This window comes from Pelecanus crispus, chromosome 11 (genome assembly GCF_030463565.1).
Source record: "Pelecanus crispus isolate bPelCri1 chromosome 11, bPelCri1.pri, whole genome shotgun sequence".
Lineage (NCBI taxonomy): Eukaryota > Metazoa > Chordata > Aves > Pelecaniformes > Pelecanidae > Pelecanus > Pelecanus crispus.
Window position 1 is genome coordinate 16,848,411 of NC_134653.1, and position 20,417 is coordinate 16,868,827.

The 20,417-nt window shown below is 42.5% G+C and overlaps 1 protein-coding gene across 1 annotated transcript in view; it reads left to right on the plus strand.

The window, feature by feature from the left end:
• Positions 1–18,357, plus strand: part of GSG1L (GSG1 like) — a 51,576-nt gene extending 33,219 nt beyond the window's left edge. Inside the window, exons 3-7 of the mRNA XM_075718913.1 lie at positions 1,747–1,899; positions 6,035–6,146; positions 10,915–11,082; positions 17,617–17,684; positions 18,248–18,357. Of these exons, the coding sequence (XP_075575028.1) occupies positions 1,747–1,899; positions 6,035–6,146; positions 10,915–11,082; positions 17,617–17,684; positions 18,248–18,357 (611 nt within the window). The remainder of the gene's footprint in view (positions 1–1,746; positions 1,900–6,034; positions 6,147–10,914; positions 11,083–17,616; positions 17,685–18,247) is intronic.
• Positions 18,358–20,417: the final 2,060 nt, after the last annotated feature.

Sequence of the window (20,417 nt, forward strand, 5' to 3'; positions counted from 1 at the left end):
AGTTAAGGCTCTCTGCTGCCTCAGTTTGTAGGTCAGGTTTACATAACCTAATTCTTTCCAGCTCAAACCATTTCATCATTCTCTTGTCATAGAAACTTCTGTTTGTGAGAAAATGAGGCAAAATCCCTTCTTAATCCTGCTGTATCGCAGAACAACACCCTTGCTGTCTCTCACTCATATTTCTTTTTGGAAAAGTGTGCCAGTTGCCCTGATACCAAGTTGACTAATAGGAGTGAGATGAACAGCTGTTTGCTGTTGATAGATGCAATACTACACACACAGTCACTGTGAGAAATTAAAAGGTTTATTACTATCTCTGTAGTATTGTTTAAAAACTCAAAAGGTCAGATACAGTGGCAACAACGCATAGTGCATATTAATTAGATGCAATTATAAAGACAAGTTCCCAGGCAAAATGTGAGTTGGGATCATCCTGGTCACTAAGAGGACACTCAAACATTTGAGAAAAGTGAGACTGCATATCTGGTTTGATAAGCTCAATTATAGGCATTATCACACATACGTTCTTACATTGAGGAGAGAATGTATTAATATAAGTGAAGCCTGTAGCAGTCTCTATGGTTACAGCTAACATTTTCTAATATAAGCCATTGTCTTCAGATGCTTAACTTTCCATGTTTCAACTGCTTAGGCTGAAATTTTCCATCACTGCTCATTGTTTCCAGGTGGATTCCTTAGCAATCAGGTTAGCAAATGTACTGAGGAATTCTAGCAGATTCTTGTGCTGAAACAGCAATTGGAAAGCTGGCAGGGACTCAATATTATCATCTGTTACCATCCTCTCAAATTTACCCCATGGCTTGGTGACTTTAAAAGAGTCAGCAGACCCTGCTAGAGGCTTTGTGCTGAAATTTCCAAATGTAACATCTACAGCGGACGAATCAGTCTCAGTTGGACACTACCAAATGCTGCCAGACCCACTTACTTGTGCACAACCCCAAAGTCCTGCAGAACGTGCAGGTCAAAGAGGGCACATCAACTCTGCCCTTCACCTGAGGGATTGTATCTAGGGGTTGAGAAAACAGAAGGCAGACCAAATTTTGTATCTGCAGCTTTTCAGCTGCATATGTTATAAATAACGGGCTCCACCCCACCGGTATTCTGGCAGTTTTCGTATTAGTCCCAGCAGTGGAGGTCTGTACAGTGGATCCAAACACTCCAAGTCAGAACAGTCATTCTGCAGGACACCAGTTTCTAATAACAGGCCCAACACTATTCTATGATAAGCATTTTAAAACCTGGACTGAAAACATTTTCTTTGAACAGCCTTGTGAAAAAGAGGTACCCAAGCCTGTTCACCTCCCACCAGCCCATACACTGTAAGGTGCTATGTGCCTATCACCTATGTGCTATCACCACCATGTGTGCTAGATTCTGTTCATCTAAACCATGACGCAGGGAGGAAAAATGGGTTCTGTGTCCTATGGTTTGAGTCAGAGGAGCCAAGATGTTCTAGATATACCCAAAGGGGTTCTTTAGCCAAGCTGAGATCTTAGGAAACTGCCTGTTCTTTCTGCAGTATCTTTACCACCCTGCCACTCTTCACATCTTCATTCACCACTTTTTCTATTTTTCAGAGTTTGGGTGGTGGTTTGCTGAATTTCAACTTTCCAAATACACAATTATTCCTAGATATTCCTGATTTCCTAATTACTTGTTACCAACTTTAACCTCTTGAAAGTATTTACCAAATAAGTGACTGGTTGCTGCTCTTGTGCATTGCAGGTGTCCTGTGGTTATCAGTAGTATCTGAGGTGTTATATATCATGCTGTTAGTCGTCGGATTCAGCCTTATGTGCCTCGAGCTCTTCCATTCAAGCAGTGTGATAGATGGGCTCAAGTTAAATGCCTTTGCTGCTGTCTTCACTGTGCTTTCAGGTATGAACCTTCCGTTTTCCTTTTGCCCCAGGAGCCATGACAAAACAAAAAAACTTTTGAAAACTTTGAAGGAATAAAAAATGGGGCTACAAGACTTTTTTATCCCCATTTCACTATCACATTTTTCACTATAATTTTCTGTTCCTTTGGAACAAGGACCACATGATAAATTTGCCTCTTGCCAGGGAGAAGTGAAAATATGTAGTCCTGATTTCACAACAGCAATGTAGTAATTAGCCTCCCCCCAGCCCACACAGCCACTATCATAGCCATAGCCTGAGCCTCCATTTTCAGCATCATCACACTGATAATCCAATAGAAAATGAAAAACATATAGTGTTGAAAATTTGTTTTTCTGTGTTAATTGTAAGAGTAGCTGAAGGCTTGATGTTTCAAACCAAAGGAAGAAGCCCATCTTGTTCATCAGCAAAATTGAGAATGAAAAGGGTTCTAGTAATCACACTTAGGAACAACCCCACGAGTAATTTGGGGACATGTACATTTCTCTGAACAACTGTTTCAGGCTATTTTCATGCTCGGTCTGTACTTGGAGCCCTTCAGCGAATGAAATTGAGGAACTCACTTCTCTAAAAGAAGTTATCAAATCTTACCATGTAATTAAGTGCCCCTTCACTTCTATGCTGGCTGAAAACTCCACTTCCCAGGATTGATGCAAGCAGCCAGCTACAGCTGGCTTTTGTGAGCACTCCTGCATGGACCTCCCTGGCAGAAAGAATTTCTGTAATAAAAGTGCATTTTATTCTGCTGTATTTCAAGCTGAAAGAGATTATAGCAGGCAGTGTACATTTCTGTGAAGAAGCTTGTATCTTCAGGGATAGCTTCAAATTGTGAAATACAGTTACTGGTATAAAACTTAGATCAGAAGTAGAGATGAGAGGACAAAACCAAAAAAAATTCTGGTAAAAACGGCCAAAGCATATTTTTCAGCTTTGAATGTATTTGGATTTTTAAAAAAGTCAGTTCAAGTTTCAGAATCAAACTATGTGGAATTCTTCAGCATTCAAACAATTATTTCCATGCTGTTTCTCTTTCTCTTCACGATTAACTGCAGTTTTAAAGTTTTGTAAGAATTATGAAGTTTTCTTTCCTACACATCTTTCTATTTTTATTTTGTCCTTCTCTTTTTATAAGTACATTGCCATGATGTTTCAAATATAAACTTTAAAATTTTACAGGGAAAAAGGATAGAAAAATAGGAAGGGGAAAAAAAAAAACCCCAACCCGCCCAAACCACTGCTAGCTGTTATTTTCAGTGACAGAGATATCAGAGGGAAGAAGAAAGGCATATTTATTTAAGCTTAGCATATTTCTAATGACACAGCTTAATAGAAATGAGGCAATGCAGAGGACTTTGCCTTGGAGCAACACACCTCTCATTAAATTCATGCTAGAGTTCCCTCCCAAAAGTGCAATGGGATCTTCATATTCTCATAGCTCAACATCTAAAGGTTAGGAAAAATTATCCTAACAGTGTGGCCACTTATTGCTGTTTCTTAACCTCTTATGAGTCAGTAAAAACTTGCCACAACATTGTGATTTTGGTAACCCTCTTAACCTTATACAAATAAAAAAAGTTACATGTCTCTTATGTAATATTTATAATAATGCATTTTAATTACTGTGATATATTCGATAAATAATATTTTTAGTAAAGGTATCTGAAAATGCTTTAAAATATATTGCCTCTTCCAAATTTAGCTCTTTAAGGTCTCCCATTACTGACACCTAGAAACAGCTCTGGTCCTGCAAGGCTAATGATTCAAACCAGCTATAAATGGTCAGTGTTTCTGCATTCCCATCCACTCCAGTCACTCCAGTCCACCATATTATCAGGATTTTCCACCTGCAAGTATCTGTTGCCCTGGACCCCAGGTGGGTGGGCATACAGGCATTTTGTCCTCTTTGTCCAGCCTTAAGCAGCCAGTTGGAAGAAAAGATGATCTTGTAAATAAAGCATTTGTTGATTTTTGTTACAGCCAGGTCATTTTATCCAAAATGTGACCATTAAACATACACCAAAAAGTACCATAGGGTAACCCCATGGAGAACTTGGCAAGGCGTATCTAAAATAGACCAAATCAACAGGTAGCATCAGGAACAAACCAAACCGAAAGTGCATGAAACAGCACAATGAAAGAAAGACTCGTATTGTTTTGCTATAGCTTATACATGGCTTATAAATGGCATAACACCACTGAGAGCACAGACATGTCCGTCCCCGACCCTCCCTGACATTAGGCAGATAAAGCAATAAATGCCACATTTTCACTGTGGTCCTTGTGTTACAGCAGGACTTGCTGATGACCTCCTACTCACCTGTATCAGTGGACTGTCATCCTGGCCTCCCACACAGCGAAAAGTCTGAACATTGCTGGAACCCCATTAAGGTTTTGCATGACAGAACACAGCGGACCAGCCTTGCTGAAGCTTGTCCTGGCTGTGTCAAACCTCCTGATGGCTCTGAGTGACTATGACATGCCTCAGGGCAGCCTGTAATATTTTATTAAGGTTGAAAAATTACTGACAGTAGGTATAGGAAGAGCAAATCCCAAACTTTAAGATCAACACCATAACTGTCAGCTGGAGAGAAATCCACTGATTTAAAAAGTACAGCAAGCTCCCAGTGAATCCTGAAAATTAAATATAGCCAGAAACAAGCAAGGTGTGTACCAGTTTGCTGTGCTCCCATTAGGCCGCCCACCTTGCCGAAATATCATTTCTTCCAATGAGAATTGCTCTTTCCACCTCCTAACTTTCCAGTGTGTCACAGCAACATGAAGCAGCTGAGCAAATCACCACAGCTTCTTGTAATAAAATATCTTCTTTCAGCCTCTGCAGTTGTTTGTATCAAATATGACATTTGCCTTGGGGAAGGTCCTGCTTAACATACCCACAACACAAACATGACATTCTCCAGCTTCCCTCCCCTGGAATTGCCCTGAATCATCCATGTCTGGTGAGACTAATGAAATGCTTTAGACTCTGAAAGTAAGCAGGATCTTCCACAGGAGGAAAATCAGGATCTTCCACAGGGAGGAAGGGCAACTGCAGAAAAAAGTGGATGGTCAGAGATAACAGTAAATGTCAACTTTGGTTAAGGAGCAAAGTGTAACGTATGGGACCACATTGTACTCCACCATGGCAGAACATCAGTATTTCAAAGTGCCCTGAACTGTCATTGCAGCACAAAGGGCTTTTGACATCTGCAGGTCCCAGGTGTATTTGGAAAATTATAATCCTGCCCCACAGTTCACCTAACTGCCTGAACCCGTGCTTTTTGTGAGCTCAGCTGGGAGCATTGTGCTGCACTGCCTAGGTGCTAAAGCAGACACATCCCAAATTATTGTAGCTAGAAAATTCTCCAAGTATCAGAGCTGCTACTGGCCACCACTTCTTGAAAAGTGGGGTTTGATTTTCCTTAGAGAGATGTGTAAATGTGAAAATACAGGCTGGCCAGCTAAGTGGCAGAGCAAACTTAGTGATCTAACCGTAACCCTGTTCTTTAACATCACAGTGAGATGAGTGTGTAATACCTTGTATAATCTTCACCCAGTTGTAGTTATCTCAGCAAAATATAATGGTGTCACAAAAGCAAGCATCATCAACATTGTACCTTCAAAAGTATACCTATGGTTTCCTCTCACCACACATCATCAGGAATACTGTGTTCACTTAACTTCCTTGTGTAACTTCCAAGTGTTCAGATAAAATATCATTGCTCGGCATTACCACATTCAATCTTGCATTGCCTACAGAAGCCTCTCTCCTTATTCTCTTACCTGAGGCCTGTCTGCGATGGGCTAAGTGAGATAACTTGTGGGTGGCATACCCCTGTTTTGCAGCAGCAAGGTTGGTGGTGATGCTAATTGTGCAACATTTTCTTCAACGATTTTCTTTCTTTAACTCCTAATTGAGAATTCAGTATGATGTAAAAAAATGAGCTCTGTCACACCTTTCCTCTGCCCATGCAGCTCCCTCCTCCATAGTAGAACAGGAGGCATAAAAGTACAAAAAAGTCTTTTTTGGAGCTTTCAAAGCACTTCCAGCAGTAGCTATCTCAAGAATTATAAAAAATATTAGCACAAAAATTCCTATTATAATCCCTGCTTCTCAGGTCTCTTGGGGATGGTGGCACACATGATGTATACTCAAGTGTTCCAAGTGACAGTCAGCCTAGGCCCAGAGGACTGGCGACCGCATTCATGGGACTATGGATGGTCCTTCTGGTAAGTGTCATCACCAGTTAATATCTTTTCATTCCTGAGTTGTTCCATCAGTCTGTTGGGAGATTGTACATATCATCTCAAATTTCCAGGAACACGCATGTGAATTTCCAGCCGCCAAAATGCTAGGAGCAAAAATCCACCATGGCCATAAAATTGTTGAGGTGTTAGAGGACAGCTATCAGTGACTGCGCAGCAGCAGCTGTGCATATCAGCAGGTACATAGCAGTTGTAAATAAACAGCAGCCACAATTACCAACACAGATTGAGCACTCTCATTAAAGTTCAATTTAGGTACATAATTGCCATAGCATTTCAGAGACTTTTAGGTTTGGTGGGGGTTTGTTTTTAATTAATGTCTCAGTTGAACGTTGCAGTGCAACTTTTAACACAACTGCAGAGGAAGGCATAGTGCTCCTGGCACCATGATACTTCCCTGTGGGTCACGGGGAGAAGGCTTGGGAAAACAGACATGACATTTTGGAGACTGATTTTTAATTTTTTTTTTACCTTTACCATTTATCTTCTAAAAATCACATAAAAATAATTTGGCCAACATACGTCAACTGTGTTATGTTGCTTGCAAGTTTATAAGAAGTTTAACAAGAATAGGAGACTGTGGAGAATAGAAATACCTGCAAACAACATTCATATCCCCCTAGAGGTATCAGCCTCTTTGGATGGTTAGGGAAAATACTTTCTTTTTTTAATTTCTAAATAGCTATAAATAATATAGCCTATTATTTTCATTCCATCTCAAAGCAGAGACAACAGCCTTTGCTAACCCCTTTAAATAAATACAAATACTTCTTATGCACAGCACTGCAGGGAACTATTAGTCTTTCCTTCTCCCCTCACTATATGTGTTTCATGGGAGGAGTTACTAACATTTTAGTAACATGTTACAAAATATAAATTGCATTATATTTAAAATACAGCTTATTTTGTGTATCAGTAATGAATATTTATTGCATATGATTGTGAACTTATAAATATACTGCGTTCATATATTTATAATATCTATATAAATATTTATAACAATTCTGTCATAATTGTATAATTATTAATATATTTAAATAATAAGGCATATTCTCTATTAATTTGTCTTCAGCAATCTATTTTATAATTTACTGCAATACTCAAAATTCAGAATGTTGTTAAATGTGTAACATGATAAAGCACTCATTAGATTATTCTCCTTCACTCTGTGCAAGACCAGGAACCCCATGTCTCAGAACAGGCATCAGAGGCTCGCAGGTCCCATAGGGCACTATGAGCCCTCCGTGGGACCTCTCATCCTACCCTTGCTCCGAGCAAGCTGTTCAGAGCCCAGCACCCCATCCTGCAATGGCAGCTCACAGCACTGTTTGCTGTCCGAACCACAGCTTTGTCCCAGAGCAGACGTTGCACCCCCTGCCTGCAGCTCCCCCCAGACAGCCAGAGCCAGGGCACAGCAGGCTTTGGTTTAAACACCAGGACTGACCCTGGGTTAGCCCTCACTGTGGAGGATGCTGGAGATACCCACGGGCAGGCAAATATGTGGGAGCAACTTCAGCTCTTCCCATATTCCCAAAGTGGGACCTCAGCCTCACTGCGGCTGTTGGTTCACCCTAGTTAAAGCTGAGCTCAGCTCATTGCTGTCACAAAGCAGCTTCTCAGATTTGGTAAACTCCCTCCCTCCCCTAATACCTTCCAAGGCAACATACTTGCCTATGCAGGATGCTGGGCAAGGTGCAAACATCAGCTCAGTCACAGCTCCCCTGGGACAGACATGAACAGCAGCAGCATTTTCAGCCTGCAGTGATGCTCAGCAGCCTGAGGAAGGCCATGGGGTTCCTCATGCCATGCCAGTGACTAGTAGCAGACCCAGCAAAGGAAAGTCTGAAAGTCAAAGGCAGCAAAAACAAGGCTTATTCCTTCCAGCTAACACTAAACGACCACTGCTGTACAGACTAGAGAGCTACAACCTCCCCTGGCATTGCCCAGACTTGAACACCTTCTTTAAGAAAGGTTAAAAAAAAATGCCCACCCAGCCTGGTGGAGTTTGGAAACTCTGCAGATGTAGGAATTTCTTTCTGTTCCATTTGGGCTCAGGTGATGGCCTGAAGCAGGGGCTTTACATACCCCTGAACCAGTAGTGCAAACGTCAGCAGTATTTACAGCCTTCTGTAAAACGTACTGCTGCAGCATCCTGCTAGACAACCTGTCAGAGCACAGAGAATTGTAACACTACTGAAAAGTGGGGCCAGAAAACAGCCTCCCCATGGCCAAGAGCCAAAGGGCATGAGCGGAGATCTAGACTGCCATTCATTTCCTAAGTGCCAATGGGAAAACTATTTTTTTTCTGTGACTCTATTTCCACTCTGTCAAAAGGGAATGATAAAAATACCTCTTCTCAAAACGAGGAGGGGCTGCGTGTGATCTGCTCGGATGTCCCAGGGTTGAAAACACACTGCTTGGTCCCTGTGATATTACCCCATTCCCAAGCCACTGGCAAAGCCTGGAGGTTGGTCTGTGCTCTGGCACAAGCCAGGAGTGGGCCAGGGGATTCTCCAGGCAGGGGGTTTCATTGGCTCTGAGGATCAGTGGATGTTCAGGCTTGGCCCTTCTAGAAAGAAAACAAACACAAAAACCTGAGCTGTTTGAGCCACAGAGGAATTTGAGAGCACAGCCCTGAGCTCAGCTACCAGAGGCACTATAGGTACAGTCCCACCACATCTGGGGCACAACTGACAGGGAGAGGCATTGCTGTTAAAGAGGTCTTCATGTAAGTCTTACAGGTAGGAGAACCACTCTTTACACTTAAAAATAAATAACATTTAACCAAGGTCCATAAAAACTAAAACATCAGTCATAATAATTTCATTCTTATGGTTTACCAAATGCCAGACCTGAGGTCCCATTGAGAGTCTTCATTCTGTATTTTCTTCTCTGAACCTTTCAGCATTTCTGAGTTAATGATTAGAAATGATCAGAAACTTTCAAGAGAAATTTTTCTCCCTATGTCATTCCCCAGGCACCAACCAGGCACAGTGAAGCATGTGGTTTCAGCTGGCTTCTTCCTTCATATTGCTTAGGAGCCCAGCTGGAAATGTTTGGAGCTGTTGGAGCTTTTCTACATGCTCTGTGTAGGAGGAAGACACTTGCCAGGCTTCCCTGTGCCTGGACACACACATAGCGTGAGTTTCCTTTCCATTTCTCCACCCAACCATGGGAAACCTAAGGGAACTTCATCACCCCAGGGTTCACTACACTTCCTTCTCATTTTATTGGCATCCAGCAAACAGGTTCAAAAATGACTAGGAAAGGGCTGCCTCCACACACTTCATTGCCATGGGAGTCCCTGAAGGTCTTGTTATGCACTGAATTTTGAAATAATTGAAATGAGTCATTTCTGTTTACTTGAACCATTTTTTTCCCAGATTTCTCAGTTCATGAATATGTGTTCTTTCTGAAGTTTTGCCTAATTTGAAATGAGAAACTGTCTCCTTGTCTGCAGATCCTTTGCAGAATGGGAAAACAGCTCATGCTGAGGGCTCTGTTGATAATGCTTATTTATAAGATAATGCTACTGTGGCTGTATTCTTTCTGTTCTGCATAATTTATATCATGTTCAGTTTGGTTATAGAAAATGTGAAAGCAAGGAACAGGTAAAGTGTGTAGCTGACACAGATGATTAAGTTAATCAAGTTAGGAAGCCACTGTGAACTGTATGTAGCTGGAGCTGGTGGGCTGAACTCACAAGGGGAGCCTGAACGCAGATAAACTCTGCAGACAAAAGGAGGAATTCAGTGCCTTTTCGTAGCCCCATTTCATGCTCAAAAAGCATCTAAACCCCTTGGGGCCATGAGTTCCCCCCAGCCACATCTGAGCTTCAGATCAGTAAGATAAAGGCTGGAGGAGACATGTGCAGGAAGGGCAGAAGGCACCCGGGGGAAACCCAGTCCACAAGCAGGGAGCAGAGCAGCTCCCAGCTGAACCCTCCTTGCCAGGAGACCCAGGACAACACTTGCTGTTGTTCCAGCCTGACATTGGGGCAGTCACTTTTTTTTCCCAATTTACTTCTCCCTCTGTCTCCCTGTGCTCTTGGTTGGTACTTGCAGGTGTCCTGCCACTGGCTGACCAAGATTGGCTAGCACTGCCTGCACACTTGGGGCTCTGCCCTCAGACTAGATCTCTCCACAAAATGGAAGTGCTGTCTTCTATTCTGGTCAGGCTTTCAGAGACCAGATATAAGCCAGGAATGCTAGAAATGTCCATTATCGAGGAAAGAAGGAAATACAGTAGTCTGATGAAGAATAAAAAAAACAGAATAGAAACCATCCCTGCAGTAGCATTGGGCAGAGGCAGTCTCCCATGGATGCTGGAGAACTTCCACTGGTCCAGAAGACATGCTCTCTGGGGCATTACTCCTTCCAGGAGTTCTTTATTGCTCTATAGATTTTAGCAGTTTTCTGCAAGGCTCTGAAACATTTCAAAGGGAAATCAAGAGGCGTTTGACTCTTCTGTCACAGTGCACCGAGTGTTCACACTAGCACTCTGCCACACAGTTCTCCAAGGGATGAAAGTTGTGCCCAGCCCCTAGCCCAGCATCCTGCCTGCATGCCTGAGCACGTGCTGCAGGTCATTTGAGGTAAGATGAGAATGGGTTTGTCACCACTGACTTACCTGCCTAGTCACATCCTGTGTATGTGTGTCTCTTGGCATCAGAAATATAACATGAGCTGCTGTCTTAACCCAGCTCTGTCTGCTGGTTTCTCTCTCTCCACAGTCTGGCATGGGGCTCTTTCACCTGCTGCATGGCGGCCTCCGTTACTACCTTGAACTCTTACACTAAGACTGTCATTGAGTTCAGACACAAGCGCAAAATCTTTGAGCAGGGCTTTCGAGAAGAGCAGAACTTCCTAGACCAGGAAGCCATCAAGTACTTCAGAGAAAGGTCAGTGCAGTCAGTCGTTTGATCAGTGGAGGTTTTCATGGACTCTGCTAGTCTCAGAAAATCCAGGCTCTCACCCATTTCGGCATATGTGGGTGAAGTCTCTGAGATACTTGGAGAAGATGTGTGTTAAAGACAAACACAAAAGATCCTCCTTGATTTGTTTTTTCTTAAATTTTGTGATGTCCCAGTGACTGTCTTTTCTTATATAATCATTAAAACACAAGACTGACAAGCCCTTACAGTATGCATCTGATTCATAGGAATTCATAAGAAACTATGCTGCCAATGCACCGATCTTCCCTCTCTGGAAAGGTAAAATTGTGGGGATATACAAATGTTACAGCCATCCTTTCTCAGCATGTGTAATAGGCACCTCCCAATAATGCTAACAGCTGCTGAGACATTTTCCAGCCACCACTAGGCCACTTCGGATTTGCCATCTTCCATAGTCACAAGCCTACAGCCCATCCTAGTCTCTTCCACACAACCCATCCTCCTGAGCTCCTCCACACAAATATAGTGCATACATCATATTGCACTGCAGAAACAGGACCACCCACACTGCTACCAGGGTCTTAGATGGACTCTAAGTCCTGTCTGAGCCTTGAAGGCCCAGAGACACTCCTTCACTCTGCCCATCACCGCACACTGTCCACCCACTGCACTGCTGACCCCATGCACTCTTAGTTGGCCCATGTGGCTGCACTGGGATACTTGCTGCCCTCATTCTTTTGTGAGAAGCTTAAGACTTTGCTTAAAATTGCAGAATGTGAAGAGCACACAAATATTGACCTCACACAGCAGGAAAGGTGTGATGGACTCCATGAGGAGCTAAGTACAGACAATTCTCATGGAAAGCCTATTGTTGGAAGTAATGTAAAGATATTCTGGGGACAGAAAACATAAGGAGGATTCATTCTTGTTCTTCTGACCAATGTGGCAGTTTCTCAGTGGTGGAAGAGAGTGGTTGGGAAGCTCTGAGGAGACAGAAGATTTGAAATGATCGGACATTTCAGTAGCCAAGTGAGGAGGTCTCCTGAGCAGGAAGAACTAGAGAACTTCCATGGTTACTACTTTGTTTTGGTTGCCCAACCTTAACTAATAGTCTCTGTTGTTACAGTTGTTTCTCTGCCAACTTCCAAGTTTTCACTCTACCTTTCAGACAGTCTAGAAGGATGAGAGAAATTATTCAAACAACCATGATTTTCCTAATTTTGCATTTAGAGATGACAGTGAATTTTAAAAAAAATCTGTGAGAAAAAAACCCTAAACACAGTGAAGAGGAAGTGGTCAGCATGTGCCTCAGGAGTAATCAACACTCAGTGAGAGAAAACAGTCAGCTAAGGGAAAACAGTCAGCCGAATTATTGAAGTGAGAATTGCAGATGAGACACCGGCAGAATTGTAAGCCACAGAATATGTTGAGTTACATTGAGAAATGTTAAGGAAACTTGATATAGTACCACTACTGCTTTTTCTGGAACAGGAAATAGCAAAACCTGTTAATGGCATAGAGAACAGTAACCCTCTTTATCTCACATAGGTATTGTGTGGTTTGACTTTGATTCCTCTTGTACTCGCCATATTACAAAGCTCCCCCCACTCCCCCTTTTAACATACATGTAAATCAATACCAGATAACACTTTACAATCAAATCCATGTTGGACTAGTTGTAATCTGAGAGATTTTCACCCCAACATGCTAGAGAAACAGATGAAGGGCCCCAAAGAATGACAACAAGCCGAAAGCAGCATCAAGGCTTTTTCAGCTCTTTTGGAAGGAAGGTTTGAACTTACCTATGCAACTAGCAGGGTATTTAACACATGTATACCCAAGGCAAGTGACAAGTCCCACCTTGGCCAGTACAATGGGGTTTTTAACTCTTACTTTATACATATCATTCAAAACAAGCTCCATACTAGGCAACATGCATACAGAACGGCCTCTTCCTTGTGACTGCTCTATACCAATCGGAGCCACCCTGACCAGTATAAAGACACAATGCTCGTTTTATGACTGGACTGTATATTTTGTTCTGTCCTTCCAGCTTCCTTGCTCATTTTGAATTTGTGTGAACAATTCACTTATTGGTCACATCCTCCAAACCCCTCCACACACACTTGGCAAACACAGCTCAAGCATGTGGTGTTCCCAAACTTCATGATTATCACTTTTTTTATACCACATTATTTTAATTGTTGTATCTGAATACACAATAAGAAGCCCATAGACAGTGTTACCATGGGATCATTCCAGAGATTTAAAGCTGTGCAGCAGTACATCCGTTTTCTTTTCAAGTCAGCATATTCATGATCAGCTTCACTACTGTGACCTGAGAATACTCTGAGACTGCAGGGTGTCCAGGGATCATCAATTAGTAACACAGCATTGCTGCATGCTCTGAGTGCCAGCAGTCCCAGCAAGCACAAAACTTCTCCTAGCTCTAATCTTCCTTTGCACAAATAGTTCTCTTTCCTTCCTGTGCATATACCCAGGGATACTTCACATTCCCTCCTACTCCTACACCTCCATGTTCCTTTTCATATCTCATAAATAAAACCCTCCAGCCTTTCTTTCCATCCAGTTACTTTGTACATACCACTACCCTCTTTGCATGTTCCTTTACCTCAGTACGCATCCAGCACCCACTGTACATACGCATCTAGCCTCTGAGCTGAATAGAATTTGTGCAATAGGCAGTTTTCTAAGAGCAATATATTTGTAGTGAAAGTTAAATCTTTATCATTATTCCCAACAGATGCAGTTTATCTTCTGGGAGAGAGGGAAGAAAAACGTTAGCCCCATTTTGCCTGATAAAAGTTTTTTGTTGGAATATTATTCTACAGACCCTTGCTCCCAGAGAAGAAATTTGCTTTATGAAAAATAAACAGTAAAATAGTGCTAATCTTGCAAGTATTTTGTCAAGCATAATAGCATTGTAATTCACTTAATTTTAATTGCATGTAACTGCATATAACAACAGAAGTTTAGTACTAGAGATGTATTAGATGAAAGAGCTGAAATGCTCCGTTGAGAGCTCTCGGTTCAACAGGTGTGCACCATGTTCACCACCCAGTGCAACAGATGCAGGGATGAGGCACATCAATGAACGGCTTGCTGTCCTGACCCCTGCCTTTCCATCAGCTCACCCCATCCCATCCCCTCCCCTAGCATGTCAGCCTCGCACAGTCTGCATTACTGCTGCTTGTTAACTTCGATCTCCACATCCTACGCACTGTCTCAGCTGTGAAGGACACAGGAAAGACCTTTAAAATCACATGAATATATACGTAAAATCCATGAATCACATGACCCCAAATGCTGCTCCACAGCCTGGTTTGACTCCACCTTAAACACCCAGTCCTACGTCCACACATAAGCACAAACAAGTTGCAAACAGAGACAGCTTTCATAGAGACAGACAAATTCTCGGACTACCCGCAACCACAAAGATACAGACTTTGTCTCTCAAGAGCTAAGCATCTTACTGTTTCTATCACTGGGAAAACATTTAAACAGCTGCTGAAAAATCAAAGATTCATGGTGTTATATTCAACAATTATTTCCTTCCCAGGCCTGGCATACTTTGAAAAGTCCAGACAAAATAGATTCTGTAGTTCACACCATAAAATCAAAAGTTATTGTAGCTCTTCAGATATAAATGATATGATAGCCCTCAGAGTAACTCTAAGCAGAACAAGTAAATGATACAGGTGTGGAGGTATTATTCATGCATTAAGTGTTCTGTAAAATTATCAGTAGAATTATCTGCAACATGTCAGCTTTCAGTCTTTGTCCTGTTATTGGTTGTCCTCCCTTTTTCTCTGTTTTTCCTTTTAACTGAATATTTGTCTATAACTTTTGCTCATCTTTTTCAATTTTTTAGTTTATTAGGTGTCAGTTCATAATAGGTATCTCTCTTCCTTCCCTCTCAATTTCTTTCTGCTCTGTTTCATGTGAATGCTCTTACCCCATATGATCTTGAGCATGGTCCATTGTCTACGGCTCACCCCAGCTAGCAGAGGAGGAACACTCCACATATCTTTCTGCTTCCTTTGCTCTGAGGATCCTTCCAGATAAGTCAAAGGGACAGGGATTCTTTGTTTTCTCCTACATAGTCTGATAAGCTATATGTAACGGTCAGCTGAAGGAACATCAATATGCCAGGACCTTCTCCTCTTCCACTGCCCAGCTATTTGGCTTCTGTAAGCCCTGCAGAACACAGATAAGTGGTTCCAGGACCACTGTCCCTTTGCCACTGCCTGCTGCCATGGAGATGTAGCTGCTCCACAGTGCGGTCATGCCATGACATCCCACACTTTCCTCCCTACCCTGCACAAGTGTACCTGTAAGGCCACAAGAAAATAAGGCGCACAAGCAGTGCACTAGGGTAACCCCTCCAGTGGAGCACTAACTTCAGCACACCCAGACTATCAAATCTTCAGCTTTCTTAGTGTAACATCTAACAAATGTGCAACCATCTAGTTTAGGTGTTCTAAAAAGGCAGTGAGAGGAAGGCAAGATAGAAATCAGTAGTAGACATAGCAGTTTTAGCAGCTTTGCCCATATGGCTGTGTAATAATTAGAACACATTCACAAGAATTGTGCTCATTTAGACCAGCTGGCTACACCAACACTATCATCACATCCATTCAGGCAAGGGACAGTGCAGCTAGGTTATTCACATTGAGTATTTTTCCCAAGTTTGTCCCAAGTTTCTTGCCTTCCTTTTTTCCTGTATTAAAAAATCCCCTTTCAGCCACTCCCTACCACCTTTCCCTGCTCCCAGAAGTCTTTGGTGGTGGACTTTGCCTTCAGATAAAGAATTAAAACTTTCCTCTCTGCTTCTTTGGTATGCTGGGGGAAAGCCAGAAAGCATTAGTGGGGCAGATGGAGACCCTGGGGCAATAGTCACAGCTGCTGGAACAAGGGTGTAGCTACAGGAAGGAAGATCTAGGGCAAGGGAACATAGAGGCTTGGGGTGAGAGTACACGTGGATTGAAGCCTGGGGTCAGGGATAGGGGACCTGAAAGGGTGGAAATCAAATCCAGGTGAGCTCCTCATGGAGAGTTAGTCACTGCCTTGAGCAAGGAATAAAAAGTTAGTGAAGTGATACAAGAAAATTTGAATTACCCATTGCCCTCTTTTACTGTTGACAAAAGGAGAAAGGGTAAGAGCTTTTGGAAATGCATCCATGCTTGGTCAGGCTGCATGAGGCCAGGGGCGTTGAGTCCCGTTGGAAGTGAAGCCGCTGCAGACAGGGTAAGGAGGCTAGCCCACCCTGGCACTGGTGGGAGAGGGGACCCTAGACATCAGCATAATCCTGTCTCCAGTCTGATATCCAGCCTTCTGCTCACTGTGAAGCAAATGTCACTTATTAGGTGCTGTTAAACCAACATACAAATTTACCAAGTAAATCTGGAAGATTCAGCCTTTCACAGTTCACTCATCCACAGCACAGCATTTGCCAACGTGCAGCTATCCATCAACACCCATTGTGGCACTGCAGCTGATTTCACAACATTTTTCTTGCTGACTGAGCCCTTACTCTGATCTGCAAAACCAACCCAACATCAGGCAGATGCTACTGGTGAAATTCTAGAGTGAACTGAGTTCAAACTGCCATTGATATCAGTGCAGACAAAATGTCTCTGTAGGGATAGAAAATGTAGTTTTGAAGTGCTAGGAGCAGTCTGAAACAGACAGCAGGACCAAAGCTATTGCAAAGATAATAAATCGGGACTATTCCCGACACTATGAGAATCAGAACTTTTCAAATCATTGTTCACGTATGCTGTTTTTCCTTTTTTGCACATTTCTCTAATGTATCTTCCTCACAGCTTGCTTTCTCTATCTCCATTGTATTCATATAAGATGTTGTGCAGATCATATCAATGCTTTCCAAAGACATGCCAACCTTTTTCTCTGATTTCCTCCTTGGTCACCTAGATATCTGAACAGGTTTTAAGCTACTGACCTACCATACCTCCCATTTACAGAGTCAGTATCTTTTCATATGGACATCAATAAGAATTTCCGATCTGACTTTTCACCTTTCATTAGCACACAGGGATGAGTGTAACGTTCTGCCTTGGATTTATTCTGTACTTTATTCTGCAACACAGGAAGGTTTATCTGCAGAGCTGTTCCTTCTGGAAAATTACACGGACTGGCACTTAAATGGTGTAGCACTAGCAACATACCCACTTCCAACACACACGTACTGTACAATGCTGTTAGTCCCCGACGCTTAGATTCATCCTGAAGAGTGAAAGAGTGGGAGAGACGCAGCCCTGAGCCCCTCATTTCTATTCCCCATGGCCTCTTTACATGAGCTTTCCCCTGAGAGGGGCAAAGCCAATGGAACCGAGTCCTTCCTGAGACCATTACGATCTCCATAATGGGCCTGGCTGGCTATAGATGGAGGAGCCCAGGTATGTTGTACTCTTATTGATTTTGACCCTTCCATTTCTGTACATTTGGGAGCAGCCTTTGTTTCTGTTAAAGGTGCTACTTCTATATTCTCTTTTCCAGGACTGAGGAGGAGAGGGCTGAGGCTGGGGACCTGAGGTTACAGTGCCTCCATAGCTGCTCCCCAAATAGTAAGTGACCATGGCTCGAATATGTCCAATACACAATGGCTTGTACCATCCCCACGCTGGCTCCTTGGGGTTAAGAATAAGGTTTGGAGTAGGAAGCTATGGAAATAGAGGTTTGTAACTTTCCCAGACAGCAATGCCCAAACGATAATCAGCTAGCATACTAACAGTACAAAATTTTCCAGGATTCAATTTAGTATGTGCACGTATCCTATAATTTTATGTTATCTCAAGAAGCTGTGACTTCATAGTAGTTTAAAAATATGCTCTAATTTACACCTGTATAACTTTCATTATCACTATCTTTTTTCATCTCTATTCATCACCAGTTCATGATGATGCATGCTATTGAATATAAAAGTGACTGAAAGCAGCTTTGGTAGACAATAACATTAGTATAATTAATGCCATTTCTTGCACTTACTCAGAAAATTGCTATGCTTTTATTCAGCATTTGCAAAAATTCTTACTTTAAGCTATGGGAATCAGTGGTTAAATGTACAGAGCAATATTGGAGCATGGCTCCTGCCCTGCTCTGAATACTATACTTTTCCTTTACTCTCCAGGAAAGATGTGTGCAGTTTCATGCATCTATTTCCTTGCAAAGAAAGCAAGCAATTCTTCATTCAGCAGGAGGGAGACTTGGGAAAGTGACTCGCGGACTCTGCGCTATTAAAATTTGGAAACCTCATAGCATTTTGCTGCCTCTGTCTTGCTGAGATGCACATTTCAGCCACATACACATGGAAGCTTGGTGTCCATAACCCTAATAATTGAGGGTCCTGATCCCTCATCAGACCTGCTGGAACAGCTTTCCAGTCCCATGTCACTGGAGGTGGTCTCCCCACAGGCATGATAGTGCCTGCTCTCCAGCTTGGTTTGTCATCAGCTCACTTGGTAACTTGTGCTCCTTGAAAATGTCATGTCAGTTATGGACCTTTCCACAGGCAGATCCACATCCTTCATTTTCACAGGCCTGAAAATGTCTATTAGTACAAAACTGATCTGGGTCATATTTCCCGAGAAAATTCCATACCTGCCAAGCTACTGGCTAGTGCTCAAATGTGCTTATTTCATTATGAACACTGTCCAAAGGTCTTTGTTTCAAACAACAAATAACCATTCTTGACATTAGCTGTTCCAAGGAATAGAAACAAGGCTCTATTGGTCCTACACCCCGCCCTGCCCCAGTGCTTCAATTTAAAGGACATATAGCTTACCTCCATAGGTGTGCTGACAGCACTGTAAAAGCAAACTGCAAATGAGAAGTCTGGTATCAGGTTAAAGAACAGTGGGCATTCTTCAATATTACATCAGTTTCAGCTTCATATCAGTTACCTACTGTAATGAAATCAGATCAATATCAATGAAGTGACATGAGTGAAGTTCTGTTCTCCACAGTTTACTTATGAATCCAACTTAAGCTTCAGCTTCGGAATCTTCATTATTCATGCTTATTAGAGAGGAAAAATCATTAGTTACTGCTGCTCAGGATGGCACAAAGCCTCACAACCTTCAGATGAAAGTCTCCTTCCTGGAACAAGCCCTGCCAAGCCGTAAGTGGCCTGTAGGTGATCAGAGGATTCTCCTTATCATTGTTTCTAGCTTCATACACTCCAACTCTTCTTTGTCACATTACCCGTGCAATGGGCTCATGGCCAGCAAAGAATTTTTAATGGCAAGAGAACAACATGAGAAGGGCTTTGCTAAAGTCAGAGCAGCCACAAAGGTTACACTGGCCTTTTGGTCACCCAGGGGCCTGCTTGTGTGAAAGGAGAGCGCACGTCACCTAGAACAGACCAAGTCCTCGCCATTGTTTGGCCAACTCACCACCTGCATTCCACTAGCAGAGTAAATGCTAGCAGATCATTTTGAGCTCTTTTTGAACTCTTCACACAGAGGTGGTCCTGTACCAGCAGGACACAAGGACGTATCACCAGAAGTTATTCCTGCTGCTCACTTCAACCAGCACTTCATTCCCTGGAGGACTTGTCAGCTGCCCTCACTTAGAAATGCTCTGAGGCTGTTTTAATTTGAACCAAACAGCGTATAAGGAATATTCATTCATCCTAAGACATCATGCTTTTTTCTGTCCTTCCACAACGACAAAACAGAGCATCCGGTCCTTGTTGAGAGGCAAGGATTTTTGGGGAGTGCTGCTGTAGAGTGAAACAGTAAGGACTTTAAATAAAAGAACAAGACTGGGCAATTGTAGCAGACAAACACTAACTGGCCAGGTGATTTTAGAAGAGAGAATATTAAAGGTTTGCAAGCAGTCCAGAAGCACTGTGAGAGCACAGGTAGCACAAAGGGCCTTATGCCAGGCGAGGACCAGGGCAGGATCTCAGGTTCCTCTGTTGGCAAGACTAAGCAATCTGTTTTGAGAAGTGGCCTTAAATTATAAATTTCACCAGAAGCTTGATTCCAGAGGAGCCTTGATCAGGGCAATGCAATATTCAGTTTCGATAATTCTATGTTAAACCATTTAATGTCCATCACTAAACCATAGTTTTCCTTTAACAGGGTTTAAACTTGCCTGAGCTGGGCTAAGAACAGTATCAGGGAGCTCTAGCTGTAAATTGGCATCCTCTGCTCTCACCAAGCTGCCTTTCTGTGCAAACATATGGCACTGGCCCCTATACACCTGATATCCCCAGTCATGTTTTGTTCATACCAACTTAGCATTTCCATTGCAAAGCTCTAAACACTCTTAATAGTCTATTTTCTGTCATTTTT